The following is a 24,615-nucleotide window of genomic DNA, read 5'->3' as shown; positions in this document are numbered from 1 at the left end:
GTATGTGCTTAAATTAAAAATTAAAACTGTTTCTTCTACAACCTTTGTATCCAAGAAGTCCTACAAGTACGTATACTTCAAGCGACTACCCCGACGTCTATTTTCATCGAACAAAAGATGAAAAGGTCTTCTATTCGTTACTCGGCCATTTTCACGTCGATGAGAAATTTACTCGTCTCCGTTTTGAAGCATTCTCTTTTCCTCGAACGCGTCAAAGTTTCCACGGAACGTCTAGCTTCTTTGGAGGGAATTCTTTATTTTCCTTAGCTCCTCTCAAGGCACGACGAACTCCCGACGACGGCTACCCGGTAAATTACGTTTGACACGCGACGCGTGAACGCGGACTCGCTTGGCTGCTGGGAATTAGCGGAGATTTTCCGTGCGCGCGGAACACCTGGCCCAAGTTAGCGTACCTAACCGAGATGGTTGCACAGAGTGACGCGTTTGGAAAGCCGAGAGTGGCCAATTAACCCCCTGCCGCGTGATTTTCATTTCTTCAGACTTTTCCAACCGGAAATTCTATCTTCATTATTGGATCAGAAATTTTATCTTGATGGGAATGGTATCTTAATTATACAGATATCTTAATTGATCAGAAATTCTATCTAAATTGCTGGATCTCTTTAATTATAACGGGGGAGATTGAATTCCAAGAGAATCGTAGAGATTCTTGTGAATATTAGATTGTCCCGAAAGTTTCTTCCATTTTAATAATAAGTAATACCTAAGTAATAATAAGTAATACAACATTTTGCTCCATTACTGTTACAACATTAACATCTAAGAAATTAGGTTCTCTATTTATGTGAACACTGCCATGCAAAATAGCTGAGTGCAAGTCACGAAAGAAACTTTTGGGACACCCTAATAGATCGCACTTGAAAGGAATTGTTGATCGTATTGGATCGAAGGTTTGAATCACAATTATCGCTAGACTGCGGATCTTTATGAAAAATAAAATCTTTGCGAACGTGCCTACAAAAATTGAATCTGAATAGGAATTTATTTTATTCTGCAAATGTTATAACATGAACTTTACTTTCAATCTATTTTATATTCTTGCGTATTGTTTGCATTTTGTAGGTTCTTGCTCAAATTTCCTATAAATGCATAAAGATCCGCAGTCTAATTATCAGTAATTCACCACGAAGGATGACTATAGCCCACTGTATACATATACCTTCGCTAATTCGTCGCATCGAATGAGTGAAAAATTCAATCAAACCAATGTAAAAGTGATACAGAAATTTTCTCTGTACAAACTCCTCAAACCTTTACAAATTTTAATTAAAAGCCCCAAATCTCAAAGCCCCATTAACAAATCTTCTACCTTCCTTCAAAAACTTCACCAATGACGCCTAAAAATCAAGAAAAGATGTAACTTTTTACCCCATAACTATGGATCCCTGGAGAACCTGTTCGTGGATCGCGTATAGAGGATAATTAAACAGTGGCGCGATGAGGCGGGTGTTAATTCAACGCACGATCAGCGCAGCGCGTGAAAGGGATTCCAGTGAAACAGAGGGACGGTGTTGCGCGTGTTCCCATTGGTTGGCGTCCGCACACGATGTTTCACGATCGACGTACGCGTCAAGTGCGATCTGTCGCTGTACGATGCACTGGCATGCAAGCGCCTACGTGCGCGTTCCTGCACTCTTGCGTGGACGCGTTGCCCGCGCGGAAATGCGAGTGCCCATGGGAATGCGCTAGGTGTCCCGTGACACGTCCGAACCGACAACGCTGGGATCGAAACAAGCCGGATGACGATCATTTCGCTCGTTTAAAGACCCGTTTCGACTATGGATCGACGCTGGATCATTTTTCTCGCGGTGAACTTTACGAGGGAAACGTTATCGATGTGTTTATTATTGCGTTTGTACGTTTGAGGTCTTTATTCAGGTCGATGTGAAAGAGGAAAGGAGATGAATTGAAATATAAAATGTAGCAATTATTATGGATAAAAGTACATGGTGTACCTGAAGCTATGTACAATGATTTTATCTTTAAAAAATCGGTTATATGACTGTATTATTTTTAATTCAATAGGCGAAAGAAACTATGAACAGGAGCCGTGGATAAAAGAGTTGTTGCATAGCTTTGTGAGAAAATTGTCTGAAACTTACTCAGAAATTTTTCAGTCGTTAATATATTTTAAGTTTCCTAAAAAAGACTCGAGTATTATAAAAAAAAAAAAAACTATTTTTGTACATGCATAATTATTCCTTCTTGCAGAGCCTCCGACGCACATCCAGCCGTATAATCTCTAAGCAAGCCAAGCGTGTACCGCTAAATAAAAATTCTCAGGCAAAGAAACCAGCGTTAACGTTCCATTATGGCCGCGAAAAACCGGCTAATGAGAAGCCATTTCACGCTAAACGCTTGTCAATCCTTTAACGACGGACATTTTGGCCAACGTTTAGCGATTCGTCCCGCCATTTGGCTTTCCAATGAACGAAAATTACGCTTGATAAGTGGAATATTCAAGCCATCGCGCGTTTCAAAACTTCCGACCTCGAGCTTAAACAGGTCGCGAGGAATTATAACTATAATGACCCCCGGTAATACGATTGGCCCACGCGGTGAGATAATCGCATTTTATTACGTGAACTACCCCTGCGCCTCGCTGTTCACGAAGGAAGTGCCTTGATATTCGTTATTAGCGATCGTTAAAATTAATCCGGCTTAAGGGAACAGCTAAGAGGATCGGAACACCGCCAATTTTCTTCGACAAAGGGTTAGCGGCATCGTGGTGCTCTTTCTTCCGTGAACGGAGCCCTCAGCAGGGCGAGGAAGACTTAACCGGGAGAATGAAGATTCACGAACCTAACGAGAGTAAAAATATTCACGCCGTGGGCGGGGGGGGGGGGGGGGCCAAAAGCGTCTGTTAACACTTTATTTACCGGGAGTCTATTTATAGGCTTTTCAATTGCAGTATTTAGCTAATCGAATTTATTTACTGTGTCGATGCTTTCCTACTTACAATATCCAGTGTTTGGAAACAGACTTGGTTTTCAATGTACCCAGTAACAGTATGTAGGAATTATTGTCAGCCTAAATTGGCATATGCTACCGTAGGAAATTCTTTTTTGAATTAAAGACTGTTTCTAAATAGCCCGGTAGATAAAATGTTAATATGAAAAGCCCTGGGTCGAAATACCTAAATGTTTTTCCAAGTGGACATAGATTACTATACACGAAGACTACTAGCACACTATTTGCCAAATACAGTCCAATAGAAATTCATGAATTTTCCAAGCATTCGATTCGCCAGGAAAAGTTTACTGAAAATTAACAAAAGCAACTTAATTTTGAGTGTACCGAAGCAAATACACCAACAACGTTTCCCTTCATTCCTTCAAAAATTTACCTTTTTTTCCGAAGGACCTTCTAAAAAGTTTAGAAACCACTGCTTCAAACTAACTCTCGGTCCAAGTTCTTATTTCCCAAACATTCCTCTCGCGTTTATCGCCATGCCACAATAATTGCGCCACCGAGAGTGGCAACAGATGCACTGTTTGAAACGGTTAACTCCTCACTTTTCCCCGGCGGTACATTAGCCCAACCATGGCGCCGTAAAAAAAAAAAAAAAAAAAAAACTTTCCCTGCGCGAGCACCCTCGACGAATAAACTTTGCCCTAGGCTTTTTCCTGCGTGTACCTGTGCAACGATACAAAACGAAACAGAGGAGCCTCACTCTCATTTTTCACGCTCGACGAGGCTCGGCTCGTGTATCGTTTTTCGCGGATCACAATAGAAAGAAAAACGTTTGAAGGAGGGAGGGTGAAAAGCTCCAAAGCTACGTTGTCAATAACGTGTTACGCGACAGTTGCGAATAGCAATCGACGCGACAATGAAAATCGCCCGAGCCACTCGAACGAGCATGCTCAAATACGTCGAGGCCATTATTAATGGGTAATTAGTAGCTCAACCCGACGATCCTGCCAACTGTATAATTAAACCTTCCTGGACTCTGGCCGATCTCCCGTGTAAAGTTCATCCCGTCGTCGAAATTGCAGTAATCCTGGCCCGCTGGGTTTCGCGTATTACGAGACGGTTCGATTGACGAGCCATTGCGCCAGAAAGTTGCAAACAGAAAGGTAATAAAATAACGACCGACAGGAAAGACCCTTCTGGCCAATTGGCGGCCTACAATGGGAGTGAAACTTTGATCATCTGAGCTAGAATTTGGGAATTTTTCTTTTACGATTCGTCGAATGTTTATATGTGGGAATTTTAATTACAATTTTTAGAAGTCAGGAAAATAATGATTTTACATGTCCCGTATTTTCTCCTGCAAAGAAACAATAATTTACTGCAGAAATATGTGAACCAAAATGTTCTCGCGAAGTCTCCCACTGTCGAGTCTCCCACTGTGCATCAAGAGTAATTAAACAAATTTTTGTTTCTTTCTGTTCAGGAGTAAGTAATATAGAAAGATATCAATTTAAAATGTACTGTGTTTACGGAAGTATCGAAAGTGAATGAAGTTTCTTCCAATTTTGCAAGCCTCCAAAAAGAAGCGAATTTAATTTAGAATATTCTGTCTATATCTTTCGTAATTCAAGAGTTGTCTAGACATTGATACAAAGGATGTTCCTCTCTCAAAATTGAATAGCATAGATCTCAAGTTGGACCAACATGGGTGCAAAATTTCATCCAGATGGTTCCCTTACGAGCGACGCGTCTCCTTTGACGGTCTCCAGTTCGGTCCTATTCTCGTCGAGTAATTAGATCATCGACATAACGGTTAATTAAACGATACAGTGGGCTGGAGACACGGAGAAAGGAGTCGAGTCGCTTTTTGTGGCTGTAATTGCCGGTTGGTAATAAATCGGAGTCGCGTAATAACCTGCCGTAGAGCAACTACTAATTACTTAATTTCCCTCCATGTTTCCCTGAGACCTGCCATCGACTCCCTGATCTAACGACGAAGTTCTTCAGCTAGATCTCCCCTTTGAACCGCAGACACGTTGGTCGAACTAAAATACTAAGCTATCCCATATTTCATTCTATTCTTATTTTATCTTTTCTATTATGCCTAGACCTCTTCGAAGGAGTTTCTATTTTCGGGCACTGAATTGTTAGTCGATGAATTTTTGTCTCGAACACCATTAACCCTTTGCACTCGAGGCACTTTTTTCTGATATCTCCCAGTAACTCAAATGCTCAGCTTAGATTGACTTGGAAGATGTAGCCGGATTCGTGATCGCAAACTAATTTCAGATTTTACTGCATCTTTTACTGACCTTTACTGCACTGATAATCATTTTATTGACACTTCGAGTTCCAAAGAAATGAAACGTAAACAAATATTATTGTTGGTTGATTTACTGCGTAAAACCTAGTGGTGATCGAGAGTCACCTCTCGAGTACAAAGGGTTAAAACTGTGCGTTTTCCAAACTTTGCAAGCTCGTTTATACATACTTCAAGAAGTCCTGTATTTTCTCCTGCAAAGAAGCAATAATTTACTGCAGAAATATGTGAACGAAAATGCTCTCGCGAAGTCTCCCCCTATCCTGTGCATCGAGAGTAATCAAACAAATTTTTATTTCTTTCTATCAAGGAGTAAGTAATATAGAAAGAAATCAATTTATCCCGAAGTTCCAAGACCCTCTCTAAAGTCCCCGGCAAAGGGTGGCTCCGAGACGCGTCGATAGGGTAGCCAAGCATTCACCGTCTGCAAGAAAGGGGGTAAAAAGAGTCGCAAGAATTAATGGCGCAATTTTCGCGCAGCCTCGTGGGGACCTTTCAACCGCGGGAACAAGCTTTCCCTTTTCGCCTCGCGGTCGTGGACGTTGTAAGCGGGCGCACGAACATCCTGACCCGCGCGATGATGCATGCCATAAAATGCTAATGAAGTTCGTTCGCGCCCGTAAGGTGCAGCCGCGTTGCGGCCACGTTGAATTTAAAGACGCCACGTGGCGGAGAACGAAGCAGGCGAAGGAATCGCAAAACGAAGAGGACGGTACAAATCGATCGGTAGCCCTCGCCGCGGTGCATCGCAATTTAATGCATAAAACGTCGTCACCTCGTTGGAGGAGCCCCTAGCCGGCACGTACGCGAGATTAAAAATAAGCAAGAGACTCGTTCGAGCCTTGTATATACCCTGTTATTGCCGGTGCCTTTCCGCGGACATCCATTTTTCATCGTTTTAGTCCGGTTCGACGCGTCCCATTTTTCTCTCGGCGACGATGGAGAGCAAGCGTAAACGTTTAATAAGATGCCGTCCATAAATTATAGCAAGGCTCTTTTTCGAGACTCTTGACCCTCCTCCGTAAGAAACCGTACGATTTGTCCCCTTGTCTCGAAATTGAACTCGTTTATAACAAGATCGCTACTTTGAAGCATGGTAGTGATCACGAGAACATCAGCAACGTTCATTGAGGAATATTTGCGCGAGGATTAATTTCCTGCGCATGTAAGCTTACGCACCACTCGGTGCCTGCTTCTCAAATGGAGATGCTGAAACATCCTTTGACGTCGAGACAGCGTTTGTTCTTATTGCAAAGCTCTTATTGCACAATGGAATTAGTGTAACGTAAATTATAACTGAGTATCTACAATCTCACAAGTATTCGTACCTTTTATGTCTATTGAACGCATTTGTCTAAATTGATTGATGGGTTTGATGTTTCCAAATAAATCTTTTATTATAAATATATACATTTGTGAAGTCTATTTATGCATAGGTTTATAATGAATCATTTATTTGGAAACGTCACAGCTGTCATTTAATGTAGACAAATTTCTTGAATAAACATAGAGGGGCACGAATACTTACGAGTAGACTACGGATCTTTATGCAAATATATAAGAATAAAAATATAATATATAAGAATAAAAAATATAATATATAAGAATTTATTTTATTCTGCAGATATTATAACATGAACTTTACTGTCAATCTTTTTTATATTCTTGCATATTGTTTGCATTTTGTGGGTTCTTGCACATTCAAATTTCCTATAAATGCATAAAAATACGCAGTCTACTTATGAGACTGACTGTATCTTTAAAACATAATATTGAGAACACCTTTGAACGTAAGGCTCTATTCAAAGCTTGAGTCCATTTCTGAAGATGTCTACCTCCCTAAAAGCGACGATCAATGGACCTGGATTCGCTTTAAACGGCAAAATCTTAACTTTACTTTCTACCACCTATCTCACCACTCGGAAATGCTCTCCACTCCCCTGATATTCCTCAACAATCCTAATGGACCCAAATACAAACGACCATAGTTGATAAAACCGACGTTCAAAGTTCCACAGCGCCCGCTTTCTATCATCGGATTAGCGTCACGCGCGAGCACACCTATAACAGAGAACTATGGCCCGAATTGCGAGTATTCAGACACCAAGAAAGGCTCCGAGCCAAGGAATCCTGTAATTACATGCCCGATGCCGCGACTAGCGTCGAATCCTCAGACTCGGCCTGGCCAGGGTGACTGCACTTGCAGACGCAATCAATGGTAGTAAACGCACGCGTTCAGCGACTGGCATTGTTACGCGGCCATTGTTCCCTGGCAGGTTATCGTTGCATTATACCCGCATTATCGAGCCTTATTACCAGACGAGTTCAGAGCCCGCCATTCAGAACGCTTTACGTCCACCGCTCCGATGAGCGGCGATTTTCCAATCGCCACCAATGTCTGGACGCTTGACAGAAACAGGAACTTTGAGATACTCGATATACGCAAACAAACGTAGTTTACCTTGGGAAACTAGGAAACGTTGATATAGAAAGTGGAGGCATTTTATATTTCGAAGTTTAGATTGTTGTAGCGATTTTCTAGGCGATATTCTAGCGTTGGTTGCGTTTCGGTTTAACAGCTTCTAAAGCTATATACAGTCAGTCCCGCAAGTATTCGAACCCGGATCAGCAACGTTACAACCTGATACTCTACCAATCTACGCAATGAACCTTGCTAGTCCCATAAATAATCGTACCTTCTATATTTACTGAAGAAATTTGTTTAATTTAAATGGATGCTTCATGTTTCCAAATAAATATGTAGTTGTAAATAAATATATGTGTGAAGTTTATTCACGTATGTTAAATAACGTACCCTGAAATTGTTACAAATTGAAAAACAAGCATAATTTTTTTGTTAAATACGTTGGCCGGGAATTTGTGAACACGTTAGTTTACGTATTCTACAAATAAACACGTAAGAAAAATAAATAGCGATGATTTTTGTTTGTAGTATCCTTTCACGTAATATGGCTTTACATATAATTCTAATAAAAATGTCTTAACACTTTTCTCTTGGAAGAAAAATCGCAAAAACCATCTGGCCGGGAACTTTTGAACGGCACTGTATTTATAATGAAAAATTGATTAGGAAACATGAACCATGTCATTTAAGTTAGACAAATAAATATGGAGGGTACGAATACTTATGGGACTGACTGTATATGGGTTACTATTGCATATAGCCATTGCTATGACTGCATTAGCTATGAAAATGTCAGAATAAATGGTGATGGTATACTAAACATTTCTCTCAAGAAAACTTTACTTAATTTTCACCTCAGTCTCGCTTGCCAAACGTCGTAAAACTGTCGATTGCCATCTGAGAAACATAAGCCTCGTGGTGCGTAAGGTAGATGCGCAGAAGTCGCCTCCCGCGCATTCATCGCTCTCAACTGGCACTGCTAAGAAATTGTCGCCATGAAAACTAGAAGAAACTATTTACACGACGCCATTTCACGGAGACGATCGTCCGAGCGTTGTAAAAACATAAATGGTTTATTTTCGCGCTGACGACGCACTTCTCTCTCGTGTTTCGCTTGACTGCGCCCGGTGTATCGAGGACGTAACTGGATGGTACTTACGAACAACACCACGTTGTAAATGTGAAGAACGTATTTCAGGAAGTTCACGGAGCAGCAGCCGTCGTCTCTGGTCCTCAGCCTGGTGGAAGTGCCAGGCAGCCTCTCAGCGCTTTTAGCCATCATTGGTTGATTCGTTTCTTCGCGGATCTCCGTCTCTGTCGTCGTCGTCGTCGTCGTCGCGATCGTCGTCACCTCGTCACCGACTCTGAAAGCACACGAAATACGGCTCGTTAGAGAGCTTTCCTCGGAACGCACGCTACGAAAAATGGAACCGAGGTATTGAATCGCTCGATGGAATTCGATCCCGTCGTTGCAGCAAAATTGCGTTTCTCGTCGCGCTATCCCCGACGATTCTTCTCGTTGCGAATTCCTCGAGAGTGTCTTACGCTCGAATTGCGAGTAAATCTATCTCGTCGCGTCGCCCTGAACGATCCTTGGCCGTTGGCCAGCGACCATCGCGCACTGTTGAACTTTTGGTCGAGGTACAGGTAAGGAAATCGAATCGATCGCTATTTATTTGACTGCGATAGCGCTGGAAAAATCGATACCGGCGAATCGAGGCGCTTGAAAGACTACTCGAAGAGGTAGAGTTTAAAAGGAGTCGAGATAAACAATTGGTGTTTAGCGATCAAGTGATCCTTTAAATTTAAATAGCTTCTGTATTTGAACGTTTCGATCCGAGTTTATAACCTTCAAGAATCATGAGTGTTTTCATTATTAATTTCACTTTGTAATGGATGCATTACGTTAATACTATTCGATTAAATTGAGTGTGGTATTATGGTAAGTCATTTGGGGCTCTCAGTAATGAAATTGTGGAGGAACAGAGGCGGCCAAATTGAATGAAACCAGGAGGCAACGTTGCAGGAAGCGGGAAAAGAGCAACGATCAAGGAACCGGAAGTAACTTCGTCGCAGTTCAAAGGATAAGCGACATGCGTTGGCACGAGCCCATCGCTAACGTCGTTTCACATTGCCAAGGAATGCCAGACTTCCACGGCTCGAATACGCTGCCGTATCCGATCGACCGCTCCCTTTTCCCTTTACCTTTTATACCCCTTTTCCACCTTGGCGCAGACCTAACCCTATGTGCTAACCCCCCGTTGCGTGCAGACACGGAGAGACCGCAAAGTCTTATCTTCTGGACGAGCTGGTCTCAATCTAGTCGTTATTATTTACGCGAGAACGAGTTTCCCAGAGGTTATAAATAATACGAAGGTGATTTTCCTTGAAATTCTCCACGAAGAATTTTAGGGTTAAATATACTTCACAGAGTTGCAAAAAGGAAATGTTTACTGTGTATTTTACGTCAAAATATACAACTACCGCTCGCCACTTTTCTTCTTGACTAATTAATTCCGTCGTAGAATCCAACGTTTAACAATGACGTTAACTTTCCAAATTAACGCTCCCCTTCGCGTGCTCGCACGGTATCGCAACCGCCACGATCGAGTTCCCAATTTCGCCAAATGTGTCCGATTACACCGCGCCGGCAAATATTTCTCACAGTGTCCAAGAACAATTCGTTTACTCGCGATAACGACGAGTCGAGAATTAATTAGGAACCATGGAAAGGTCAGAGAGGGGGTAGGGTCGCCTATTTACGGGCCGTTAATTGTGTTTCCGCAATTAGGGCCGCGCGTTATCGGGAACCCGCAAAACCGCCGAATAAAGGCGTAATTGAGCCTGGGCCAACGCGTTCCTTAGTCGCGGGGCTGAATTTTGGTCAACCGTCGGGGGTGAATTCAAAAGGGATAAAACGCCTGGCTAATGAGAACGAAGAGACGACGCAGGGCACCGTTCCAGGGGGTTTGGGGGGGAAGGGGCGGCTTCGAACGAGGAGAAAGACGAAGGTGATTGCAGCGGTGCACTCAAGAAATCTGAGCAGAGAAGATGAAAGAAGAGAAACCGCGAAATTAAATGGGTGTGACCCGTTCCTTTCGTGTGGGCGAAGTAGTTTCGACCCCGCGAGGGGATCCATAAAGGAAAGTTCCCGCCCGGATGTACCGGTCTCGTATGTTATTCTTATGTTTTTTTTTTCTTTTTTTATTAGCAAACTGCGAGCCCGAGACGCTTAATAAACGGTAGGGTGGATAACGTTCCGCGGTTATTAGCATGGTCGATTTTTTTATGAAGGTTCTGGTCGAGCAAAAATCACGGTGTATCTTCTGAAAGTTCTAAGACGGGCTTATTTACATTAAACGGTGTGAAATGTTATGTATGCTGCTTTTGTTCCTTCAATGTGGATTTTTTAGTAAAATACATTTGAAAAGAAAAAGTATACATGTACTCAAACTCGATATTTTAAATTTAATTGTTATAGAAACGATATTCAGGTATATAATTATTACATGAAATGACATCAAATATTCTATAAATTCAAATTAAATGAACGAACGTTCCAGCAAAGCTACTTTTCTACCATTCTTGATATTCTAAAGTAAAATAACGAGTAGTAATACATAACAGAGATGGAATGAATTTTTTCAATTGCCAGAACGTTTGCGTTAATTAAGGTATGTTCGACGAGTGGCTTGTCCAGATTCCATCAGTTTCGACCTGGCCGGAGGAAAAACTCTCCGACACGGTTACACGTGTACGTGTCTCTCCAGGATAACGGACGTGGAAATAATCAACGGCGGTGACAGGAAAAATAATTCAACCGCCACGCGCCACTCGCCCAATAAGGTACTCCCGGCGACCCACGTGCCACGGGAACTTAAGGTAACATCGAACGCCCACGCAAACCCGCGACCCACGTTCGCGATGACGCACCGATATGCATCTCGAATCTGTTTTTACAGACGTCCTAGAAGAAATATACCGAGGCGTATTGATGGGCCAACCGTCTCCCAGACGCCCATATGTGTCCAAGATTGCTTTCTCCCATCCCATCATTAATTCTGGATTCATTTCTCATTTCTACAGCTATTACATAAACATGCGTATGAAGAGAGGGTTGATAGAGAGAAAAATGTAAGGAAGTATGATGCTTTGCATTTCTTTTCTTTTTAAAGGAATGCCTTAAATTTAAATACGAATTAATTCTATATATTTAAATCGGTAAATAGTACCAGAACCTCTCACTTCCCCAGCTGTTATATAAACATGCGTATGAAGAGACGGTTGATGAGAGAGAAAAATTTAAGAAAGAACGCTGCTTAGCATACTTGTCTTTTCAAAGGGTGTCCTGAATTCAAATACAGATTAGTTCTATATATTTAAATCAGTAAAATAGCTCCAGAATTGAATCCTCAATCAAGGAATAAAAAATACTATGTCCCACGCTCTGTAAACTTTCAAATTCGCCCAGGTCGTAAATGCATAAAATTCGTAGTCCGGTCACGATGACACCATGACAGTATCAATCATGTAGTCCAGCGCGACGCTTCGAATAGAAAATTTAGAAAAAAAAGAGGTCGAACCGTCTCGTCTCGAATTTTATTTCTCTCTTTTTTTTTTATTTTTGACAATCACCCCCATAAGTCTTCCATATGTTGCGTTAATCGTAAACCTGACACGCGCACGGCAAACCCTCCCATCGAAAACCATGTCTCATAATATATCAGCGACGACATCGGGGGCTGCCGTTCTATCCCTTCCCATCAATTTGCCGCGGTGCCATGTTCCCAGCATAGACATATCCTCATTTATCCCGATGTCCTACACGTCGACAGCCAATTTGCTAATCGAGCCAATCATCCAATCGCATTAACCTTGCCGGCCACTCAGAGACCCCGGTCTCCTTTTTATTGGACGGTTCCTGCGACAGGTTTTAGATTCGCGAAACGGCGGACCTCGAGGTGCGAAGGCCCAGCGACCTCGCCTAATTCTCGATCACAGATACAGCATCACGTATGCTAGTAGACATTGTGCGCGTCCAAACTCTAATGGAAACCTTGCCTTAATTCTACCTAGTCTCGATGCTACTTACAGATTTTTAAAACATTTATGCGCGGATAGTTTCCAAAAATTTGAGAGCTTCTTCCCAGGATCGATTCTTCGTGTCGATATGAATCGAAGAGTCCTTTTCCATTTTGCAATCCAAGGCTTGGTTGTCGAGACATTTAAACTCCCCGAGTGTGTGTGAACACGTGGTCACGTGATCGTCTCGTACGCACGCGTGCGTACGGACGCGATCAGCTGACTGGGACATGAATGGCGCGCGCCCAGAGTCTCATTAATGAAGTTTGATAGCTCGTATCTAGGTAACGAAGCATCCGATAGCAAAATGGTAAAGAACTTTCCGATTTAGTTTGTCGCGAGCAATTGAGCCTGTGAAATGATTTGGTATTCAGTCCCTGGTAGCGTTGCGAGACGTCGATTTCAATTTATTTGAAGAAGAAGGAATGAAGCATGGAAAGAAAACGATTTTCGGATAAACTCTAGAACCACTTTGAACGACTTACCTCGACGTCGGCGCGTGCACGTCTGGCAGATCGTAGGGTACAGGGTCACGTATTGGCGAGAACATAAAGCGACCGTTCCTCGTACGCTCGATTTAAGACGAAACCGTAATCTGAACGCTCTTTCCTCCCTTTATTCCGCGAACTCCGACCCGTGAAATTCACCCGATAAAGGTGAAATAGTAGGGGAGAATGGCAGGGCAGATTGGCCGATTTTACGCGACCTGTAAACGGGTAAACCGCTGCATTAAACGATTCTGGATATCGCGAACGAATATTAACGATGACGTGGCGAATGTATACTGTCCATGCGTTTCAACCTTACTAATAGATCTTCTTTAGAAAATTCTAATCTAAGTACGCAGCAATTCATTTATAACGTGCAGGAAAATGATGGAAGTTTAAAGATCAGAAACTACGAAGCCAAGTAGAAATAGAAATATAGTTGGAAAACTGTGTATATAGTAAATTGCCAAACGAAAATTCCTTTGGGCGAAATGGAAAACAAACAAATCCTCAAAGAGAGAAAAATTGCACGCTTCTGATTTTAATTCCACGGGTATCTATGGGCACCACCTCGCGCGCGTCAATCGCATGGATAGAGACGCAATCGATCGGAGACGAAAAAATCCAAATCGACGCCGGTATCGATTTTTATTGCCGCTTTCCATTTGCCCCACACGGTGATTCTACCGCAGGTTGCACCAGCTGGGGCCAGCGTGCAGTGCCTGCAGACGGAAAACTGCAACGCGGGAACCAGCCGACGAACGAGTACGTCGGCCCACGCCATCCGCCTCTGCGTGCAATTGCACCGCGCTGCACCGTGGAAAATTGGATAATGCAGCTGTGAGGGAATAAACGGAATCCATCAGCCGCCATTGCAGAGCCTGGTAATCTCTCTTTCTCTCGATCCTCAGGCTCTGTTCGAATTTTCAGCTATTCCCTACATCCGCAGCCTCGTCGGCTCCCGGGAACTTTTAGAAATTTGTTTTTCCACGGGCTTTTCATCGACGCCGCGTCGAGAGCAAATATAGAGTAATTCGCGAATTCGGTGGCGGTAGCCCATTGTATTAAACGGGAGAATATTTGTCTTTGGGTTCGATCCACGCGTCCAATGGAAGTAAATTATTAACCCTTTGCACTCGGATGTCTCTTCTGAGGGGATATCATAAACGCGGAGCGTAAAATATGTATAAGTGTATAATTCCTCGAAGGTTTTTATTCAAATATCACGAAAAATCAAATAAAAGTGTGGTACTGTCGCTGGAAGGGATCTTGTGAGGTCGTAAACCGAAACAGTAGTTATTGCTTAATTGGCCCAGGTAACTGATCCGTAAGACGACAGGGGTGTCGCGGCTCTAAAGTATACATGCCCACGTTACACCCCGGGGCCCCAAGACTTGATGTTTGCTACGCGGGTTTTTTCCAAATTGGAAAAAGCGAAAACTCTTGGCGATGATTAGTTAACAAAGTTTCTACCTACCACAGTATTTTCAATAAAGTCGGCCAACAGAATTATGTGTGAACATACATAAGAAGAAAAAAGTTATTGAAATATGAACATCTTAATTCTGATACCATACGGTCCTGAACGAAAAGTCTAGCTCTGTCCTTGTCTAAAAAGGTGTCAGATTACTAATTGCGATCGACTTAAGTTGTAAAGATCGATGCCCGACCGACTTTACGACCTCACAAGATCCCTTCCAGCGATAGTACATGCATAAAGACATACTCAAGGAAGGAAAATGGAAAGAATCTCAATATTCTGGGCCTAGAATCCCAAGCGAGATCCTCCGTATCGATTTCAAGAATCGCATGGTGCTTACTGAATCAATGGGACCGCCCGGGGTCGAACCGAGATTTTTTCTTGAAAATTAGCAAACTTTGAAGCGTTATATTAGCGTATTAGTTACATTATGTGATTCCTGTGTACACATTCTGTAACGAAATGCCTTCGAGTGCAAAGGGTTAATAAATTAGAGCAGTTCGCTCTTGGTAGAAATGCAACACACATATTTGAATAAATAAAAACTGTTAAGAGCAAATAAAATCAAATTAGATCAGAATATTTCTTTACCTTTCCTTACTATTAAATTCGTGGAGAACTATACGAAATAAATAGATTTCGTATTCCTGCCATGCAGAGCTTCGTTTAAATACAGTTCATTCGTCCATTGAATTCGTACTACGTTCAAAAATTTACGTTAGTCGCTGCAGCTTGTTATACTACTCCAGGGAGGGGTTGAGAAAATATTCCACTCGCTCAAAAATTATCTTTTTACGATGACAGGTCACTACTTTTTCACCTAGGTGAACGAAACGCGTGAAAGTGGCGTCGACGACTCTAGCGTCGTTTCCCGTGGGTCTAAGTAAATGAACACGCATGGCGGGACATAATTAACGTTTATAAACTATCGTGCCCCGAAGTAAAGTGCCCCTGGCCGAATGTACGCGCCCCGTCCATAGGTACATCGACGTTACGACCAGTTATTTATCGCGTTACCACGGTTGCGCGCCGTCCACCACCTGGAAATAACGCGAGGTCGTTTTTTAGCGATCGTAAAGGACACTCATTTCGTCTTTACGTCACTTTGGCCCGAAATACGAGGACCAGAGGCTCGGGGTCGTTCCGTGCACGCTGTAGGGTCGTAAAAAATCGTCGAGACTTGTCAGCATCGCGAATCGTTTCATTAAACATTTTCATTCAGTCATTCTAATTCTATAATAGTCCATTCAGCGTCCCTGTGGTATATAGCGTCAGTTATCTTGTTCTCTGGCGCACAAATTGATATCAGAAGCGTGGGATCTTTTCATGGATCGATTCCTCGTGCAAAAAGGAATCGAAAAGCCCTGTGTCGTCTTGCGATCGGTAGCTTCGTTGTGTAGATATAAACAATTGAAGTTTATGATGCGACTCGTGCTATCTATACCTCAATATATCTATATGTCGCAGGGAAATGATAAAAATAGAGATTTGATCAAATCCCTAAGCTAGATGATCAATTCACGGGAGATGTTAAAATAACAACTCCATAAGGTCATTTCCCTAAAGAAAGTAAGTGATTTGATCAAATCCCTTAACTGTTTTAACGAAAAGATGAAATAGTATGATTTGATGAAATCCCTTAACTGTTTTAGTGTAAAGATGAAATAATATTATGATGATAATAATAACGATAATGATATAATGATAATGATAATAATGATAATAAAGATGATACTAATATTTATTTAGTAAATCGTGCGTTATTAAAAGTAGAATAGGTAATACAACAGTACTCATAGAAACATAAATTATTTATTCGAGACTAATTAACAAAAGAAATAGGTACTTAAGCTGATATTTTAAAAAACAAAAAGAATATTTGTAGGGAATGTAATTAATAAATAATTTATGTTTCTACGACTATTGTTGTATTACCTACTCTACACTTAATAACGCATGATTTACTAAATTAATACTTTTAATATCTAAACAATATTATTCCATCTTTTCACTAAAACAGTCAAGGGATTTGATCAACACATATTATTTCATCTTTTCACTAAAACAGTTAAGGGATGTGATCAAATCACTTACTTTCTTTAGGGAAATGACCTTACGGAGTTGTTATTTTAACATCTCCCGTGAATTGATCATCTACCTTAGGGATTTGATCAAATCTCTATTTTTATCATTTCCTTGTGACATATACCTCGCGCAAGAACTTTAACTGCCTGTATCTCGATAATGGAGTCTTGAATCACAAAAGGGAAAAGGACTTCTCGATTCGAAATATCTCAAAATATCTTCCCGTGCAAGCAGGTGAATCTGATTATTCGATTAGGCGAACATCTACACTTTGCGATACCGATTCGATAATAACGACACAGTGCCCCCATGTCTTTCTCTGCCATTTCGCCAGGCTTCTGAAAGCAAGTAAAAAGGTTCCACATTCGGCTAATGGAATGCGTACGAATACTTCCCTTCGTCACACAGCCCTCCATTTTTATGAAAACACGGAGGACAACGGTGGCCAATATTTCCCGAGCCCCGCAGATTTCCACGCGCGCCGATAATTGCTTCGAGAGGACCGCAAAGTAAACGCGCGGCGTGGACGTAACAGGCTCGATGGAACAAAAGTCGATAAAGTTCGAGAGTTATCCGCCCGCCCATGTTCCTATCTCTTTTATCGCATAGTAAAATTATACTGTGCAATGTACATCGACAGGCCAAACCACTTTCCTGCTCGAATCGAATAAAGGTCATCCCTCTTTTCATGCAGAACCAATTCTCCAGAAAAAGGAAGAGAAATCTTTGGCGGGTGTACTTGCCCTGGTCTAGATAAATGATCGAAGCAAGAATCTAAATAAAACTCAGACGTTTTCAGACTAAGTAGAGAAAACATGAAACGGAAAAAAATTTGATAACCTTTCGATGCATTTGAGATCATTTTCGAGGATAGTTTACATATGAAATAATTGGCATTTCTACGCTATCTATAAAATAACAAACAAACAGCAAAGTACGTGCCACGTTCGCTCCTTTATACCATTAAATATAACCATAAAGCGGTCGATCCATAAAAGGAGGGAGCCCCGAGATAGAAGCGGGTTTACGAGTTTTTCGTAGTTTCTGGAACAGCGATGGCTGATCACTGGTCGTTTGAAATTTGCTTCCGCGAACGCAACGAGCTCTTACCGAGCGGAAATTTCCGGATCCGTGATCGGCTTAAATCAACAGCGATTCGTGGACCGTCGATAAATTGGCCGACACTCGGTCTCCGAGCAAGGAAACAGCTGTTCGACGATTTTTTCACGTCGAGCCGCGCAATTGGCGAACAAATCGCGCGGGGACACTTTTTCGACCTCGATCCCCTTCCCTGGCAACGTCAAACAAACATTGTGTACACCGTGTAGGTACACAGCGACGATTCGACGTTGACTGTTTGATTCGCACGCTTCGATGCGAGTCGTTTCGCGATGCTATCCCACGGTCGGTCCAGAAATTGAACGTTCACACATGGGAGAGGAGGAAAAACGTAACAATTTTTATTTTAGAATATTTTTAGAATACATTCAAAGAACCATAGTACTTTTTAACCCATGTTGATATTACGGATGGTAACAAAAATGTGAGGTCATTCCGTAGAATCGATTCCTCGTGTAAAAGAAATTGGGGAAAGCACTCTCTTTACCATTTTGCGAGCAGTTAAAGTTGACTGATGCGACTTTCGGCGCGTTGTTACGCATCCAGATGCATGCTTAACCCTTTGCATTCGAGAGAGGTGACTCTCAGTCACCATTAGGTTTCACGCAGCAAATCTATCAGCAATAATGTTTCTTTAAGTTTCATTTCTTTGGAACTCGAAATGTCAGTAAAATGATTGTCGGTGCGGTAAAGGTGACCTGATTCTTAAATTTCGATAGCTTAGCATTCGTGGCAATAGAATGCTAAGAAAACATCTCGTGTTGCTGGTAGATACTAAAAAAAAATGCCACGAGTGCAAAGGGTTAAATCTTCAACCACTTCTACCTCGATAACAAAGCCTCGAATTGGAAAATGGAAAAGGACTTTTCTTTTCATATCTGCAAGACGAATCGATCCCGAGGTAAGGTTTTCCATCTTATGGCGGCGAAAATAGATTTAGCAGTGCTCTAATAACGCTCTATTTCCCGTTTGCTCCCATCGCTACCGTTCGGCGTACATACGCGCGTGGGCGTTGAAGAAAAATTCCGATGACACGGAAAAGACTCGCCCTCGGCGATCACAGCCGCCAGGAATATCTTGATTAAACGAAAACCGGATCAGGGCGAGCGTCGACCGACCTTTACTCCCGTCTTGCGTGCGTTTAACTTTAATGGATCGATTACGACAGTGTTTTCTCCAATTAAAAACGATGAATGACGGTGTCCCCGGTGATAATCGATCATCCGCTTGCCGCGAGGAAGTAGCTTAACGTCAGACCAAGCTCTCTTATCTCGTTTAAGCTCTTCCAGGAGAACACAGGAATACAAACAACTTGGTAATCCAAGGATGTATCGATCCTGGCGTGCACGTTGTTCCAGACAATACCCAGCAGAAAGCGCAACGGTTTAAATTCGGCGAGCTTATGATTATTAAATTTCGCGGGGTAGCGTGCTCCCGTGAATTTCAATTTCTACAGTTATTCCACGTGGAGTCGAATAAATTTATAATAAGACCCGAAGTTATTGACATACACGAGCAACGGAGTTATGACATTTCGACCGGTATACACGGGCGGATTCGTCGCAAGGCTTTGTGTGCTCTCGAATGCACCTCCAGGCCTTATCGTTTGTTACCCACGCGAGCGAATAAATCGTACCGTTCTTTGACAATAATTGTTTCGTTTGCGTAATTACAGGAATAAACGACGTGGAATTTCGATCTTCTTTAGGGGGCTAATAATCTGTAATAATAACGAAGTGGAAATGAATTAAAATACCTTTCAGGTTCTTGTAAAAGTTATATTTGTAAGGGGAATTACAAATATAACCCTTTATAACTCTTGTTATATATAATATAATAACAAATATAATAACCCTTTAGCTTACAATGACGCCTCAGAGACGTTGCAAGTCGACAGGGTCAAACATGAATAAGACGCTTCAGAAACGTCATAAATCTATCATAGAACGTTTACTACAACTATCACTATTAATGATCCCTAATCATAAGACGTTTGCGACTTGTAAAATTTCGAACACTCAGCCAAGTTGTGTATGACGCTTTTGGCACGCACAGTTGGAAATTAAATCGTAAGACATAGGAAATGTAATTTCACTGTATGAATACAACACGCATGTTTCTCGAACTCCCTATTGATTAATTTCTCACGCGATGGCTCTTCTTTTTTTAATCAAGTCTAAAACGAAGTAAAATATATTTCAAAAAGAATTCCACTCGTTAATAAACAATCATATTCGTTTGACCGCGGCGCCATAGTCAACTCTAGGGTCGTGGATGGAGTCCAATCACACAGTAATTAACTAATTCCTATTTCCCCTGGCAAAGAGAAACCCGCGAATCAAAGAAGAGACAAAATCAAATAGTACAGAGACGGTTCCTAGTTTGCTAATATCGCGGTTCGGGCAAATTTCGAATTTCGTAGGATGCGGCGACTGCTAATTTAATTAAAACGACCTGAGTGCCACTAACACTTGTTAAATAACTGCCGTTTTGTAATTACGCCAGCAAGCACAACGATGGTTTGCTTACGGCACAAACTTCAAGGCTAGCGCGCGTTTTAATCTCTCAACGCGTGACGACCGGTTCAATTAACGTAATTAACGAATCTGTGACTCCCTACGACGCGATTATTATCGAAAATGGTCTCGAGGAATACCCATTTTTGTTTTGGACAGTTTCGAAGCAATTTTCGTGATTTGTTTAGGGCTGTGTTATAACTAGACTATGGATGTCTAGGAAGCAAATTCGTATTTCTACAGATACAGATAAAGCATTGAGATTTAAAGGTAACCATGTGTGTATCTATCCCCATCTTCCATTTTCACAAATTTTCCTGCGCCATGAATGCATAAACAACTCCTAGTCTAGTGATATAATTTGAAAGAAATATTTTAAAGATCCTAAGCAAGAATATACCAACAAGAGCCTACTTCTCGATGCCTCGAACAAGTTCGCGTCCAGTTGGCGCGTTTCCGAACGAGTTTGGTCCCGAGAGATATTAATATAGAGGGTAGCACGTTTTCAATGACGTCTCGCCGAGAAAAAGAGCGGAGGAGCGTGTAACAGGCCAGCAGAAGGGGGCGTGACGGATGTCGGAGATAACTCATTGTCAGCTGTGACAGGGGTTAAAAGTTGAAGCCTCCACGGGACAATCTAGCCTGGACAAATCACGGGCCAACGACGGGACCAACGAGAGCAATCTCTGCTGAAGTATCCCTGGGATAGAGGAGCGATTCCCTCTCCTCCACGCTTCGCGGTGGGAAGTTAAAACGGGGAAAGTTGAGGGAAGAGATTATGGCGAACCGACACGAAAGGTTGCATCGCGGCTGTGCAGATGCTGCTCGACAACCGGCTCCCGTAATGACCTAGGGCAACTGAAGGAGCAAGCGTGCTCGGAAATTGTTCGCCAACGGTAACGCGAAAACGGTGTTTAGATGCGCGGCCGCTTGCAGAGCTGCTCGTCGACTGGAAACTGGACGCGACTGGGAGATATCCTGAAGAACTTTTACGGATTTGGGTTGGTTCGTGACTTACTTCGGATCAAGGTAACGAATAATTATGTTCTCGAGGGACCACCTGCAGGTCTTAATCTATCTGTTAACGCTAAACCTACCGACGTTCACTTGTAACTGTTTCTATGGTGATGGGACAAATTACTAGTCTTAAAGTGCGTTTACGCGCTCAAGCTATTTGTACAAGCCGGCTATTAGCTATACTGAGATTTTTGGAAACAGGGAGAAGTTATGAAGATTTAAAATTTTCCGACTCTTTACTTTCCACAAACAAAGAAACACTGTATATGTCAATGAACTCGACAATAAATTGTTTCTCATTGGGCATGTTGATTAACGCAGCAATAATAAACAACGCAACAATAAATATATACAACACAAACTGAAATAATAATCGAAAATAGTAGATAACTATTACCATTAGAGACACTTTTTTCAATTAAATGCAAAAATATTTTACGTGGAACTAAATTGAGTAATGCATGAAACAATGTAATTCATATATAGCATATAAGAACTATATACAATAACTTTAAAACGGTCAATTGACACGTCGTAGTAGGCTTAGCGTTAAATGAGAATAAGTGGTAGTCAGCAATATTTGATTATATAGGAAGTAAATTGTAAGTTGACAAGTCGAAGTTATTTAGGAATCAACCCAATACCTATTTCTTTGCGACTCATGTACATTTTATCCTTATCCATTCCTCAATTATTAATTACAATTTTCAGAGGAAACAGGGTTCGGTTGACCTAGACCATTACGGAATGCACGTTTTCTTGAAGAAGAGTAGGTAGACGAACGTCTAAGTGATTTTTTAACATCGCGAAGTCAATAAGCTGATGACACGTTGCGCAAATATTTGATCCGAGCCAGCGAACACGTCCCGTCGATAGGTTATCCATACTGATGCTGCGGGATCTGACCATCGACGTACCTTGGATCCCGCCGGATCCGAGAATTATAATAGAATATGAGGAAGCATTCAATCTTTGCGTTTAAACTGATAATTACAGGGTTTCAATTACTTCCTCTGTCATATTAAATTTGTCGAATCTCCCAGAGTAGCACAATTTATGCTTCAGACCTTTACAGATTCCCTAATTTCCTCTCCAGGATAATTAATCTAAAATTAGGGGAAGAAATGGAATACATACAAAGAATCCATTGAGTACTTTCCAAGAAAATTGTAATATCGTTGGTCCTAAGGCAGCGTGCACAAAAATGCTCTTATACCTACTTTTCTTTAAGAATTTTCCCAAATAAAGTTATTCGAGAGAAAGGGCAGAAATAGCGACATAAATAATCTCAGAATTGGAGTCGATTCGTTGTTCCCAATGACAAAAAGGGTCCAATATCTTTACCCAACGACTCGCAATTACTTGGCCGGAAATCGAGCGCACGAAACGCTTCCATGGTTTCGGTCCGCGAGAGGAAGAAAGCACGACACGAGAGCAAAGAAAACAACATCGAGACGGCCCCTTGAAAGCAGCCTTCGAGTTCGTCGAATCCATTAAGAACCGTACTTTGAATACCACCGTACCGCTCCGAGTCGTGCTACGAGTCCTCGAATGGATCCTTCCGGAAGTCGGGAAACTTTACTACTGTCCGTCGAAAAGCTCAACATTTCCCGATTCCCGTTTTCGCGAAACCCCGCTTACGAAGTCGCGGGATGCTTTTAATAAAATAAAAATAATTTTTTGGAAAAAAAATTTAACCGACTTCAAAAAAGGTACAGTGAAAAGTACGAAATGATTTCTAGTTAATTTATATGAATACGCACTAGCTTTAGATATAATTGTTTAAAAGTATGGGAAAATGCAATGAAAAGCATGAAATAATTTCTAGTTAATGTATATGCATCTGCATTATCGACCGAGCACTCCACATTACCGACAGAGCAATCTGCATTATCGACTTTTACCGATACAATTTTTGTGAAATAATCCACCAGATGCTTTGGTTGGCCTGAGTTATGTCTGATACTTTATCGGCCGATAATGCAGATTGCTCTGTCGGTAATGTGGAGTGCTCGGTCGATAATGCAGATCACTCTGTCGATAATGTGGAGTGCTCGGTCGATAATGCAGATTACTCTGTCGGTAACGTAGCGTGCTCGGCCGATAATCCAGATTACTCTGTCGGCAATGCAGATCGCTCTATTGGTAATGTATAGTGTTCGCTCGATAATGCAGATTACTCTGTCGGTAACGTAGCGCGCTCGGTCGATAATGCACATTGCTATGTCGGTAATGTAGAGTGCTCGGTCGATAATACAGGTGGCGTGACGGATATCGGAGATAACTCATTGTCAGCTGTGACAGGGGTTAAAAGTTGAAGCGTCCACGGGACAATCTAGTCTGGACAAATCACGGGCCAACGACGGGACTAACGAGAGCAATCTCTGCTGAAGTATCTCTGGGATAGAGGAGCGATTCCCTCTCCTCCACGCTTCGCGGTGGGAAGTTAAAACGGGGAAAGTTAGGGGAAGAGATTATGGCGAACCGACACGAAAGGTTGCATCGCGGCTGTGCGGATGCTGCTCGACAACCGGCTCCCGTAACGACCTAGGGCAACTGAAGGAGCAAGCGTGCTCGGAAATTGTTCGCCAACGGTAACGCGAAAACGGTGTTTAGATGCGCGGCCGCTTGCAGAGCTGCTCGTCGACTGGAAACTGGACGCGAATGCGAGATATCCTGAAGAACTTTCATAGATTTGGGTTGGTTCGTGACTTACTTCGGATCAAGGTAACGGATAATTATGTTCTCGAGGGACCTTCGGGGCAGGGCTTAATCTATCTGTTAACGCTAAACCTACCGACGTTCACTTGTAACTGTTTCTATGGTGATGGAACAAATTACTAGTCTTAAAGTGCGTTTACTGCAGATTACTCTGTCGGTAACGTGGCGTGCTCGGTCGATAATGCAGATTACTCTGTCGGTAACGTACCGTGCCCGGTCGGTAGTGCAGATTGCTCTGTCGATAATGCAGATCGACCTGTCGGTAATGTAGAGTGCTCGGTCGATAATTCAGATTACTCTGTCGGTAACGTAGCGTACCCGGTCGGTAGTGCAGATTGCTCTGTCGATAATGCAGATCGCTCTATTGGCAATGTATAGTGTTCGGTCGATAGTGCAGATTGCTATGTCGGTAATGTAGAGTGCTCGGT

At 42.2% G+C, this 24,615-nt stretch overlaps 1 protein-coding gene across 2 annotated transcripts in view; it reads right to left on the bottom strand.

Annotated features, from left to right (window-relative positions):
* The window catches only part of LOC128873953 (CD151 antigen-like), a 106,354-nt gene that overhangs the window by 30,956 nt on the left and 50,783 nt on the right, over positions 1–24,615 (bottom strand). Inside the window, exons 3-4 of one of the 2 annotated variants that reach the window (XM_054118022.1) lie at positions 13,247–13,467; positions 8,839–9,043 (exon numbers count right to left, since the gene is read on the bottom strand). In XM_054118022.1, coding sequence (XP_053973997.1) covers positions 8,839–9,043; positions 13,247–13,311 — 270 coding nt within the window. In that variant the 5' untranslated portion in view covers positions 13,312–13,467. The remainder of the gene's footprint in view (positions 1–8,838; positions 9,044–13,246; positions 13,468–24,615) is intronic. The other variant, XM_054118024.1, reaches the window with a different exon arrangement.

This window comes from Hylaeus volcanicus, chromosome 3 (assembly GCF_026283585.1).
Source record: "Hylaeus volcanicus isolate JK05 chromosome 3, UHH_iyHylVolc1.0_haploid, whole genome shotgun sequence".
Classification (NCBI taxonomy): domain Eukaryota; kingdom Metazoa; phylum Arthropoda; class Insecta; order Hymenoptera; family Colletidae; genus Hylaeus; species Hylaeus volcanicus.
Note: the sequence above shows the minus strand (reverse complement) of the source record. Positions and strands in the feature narration are given on the sequence as shown.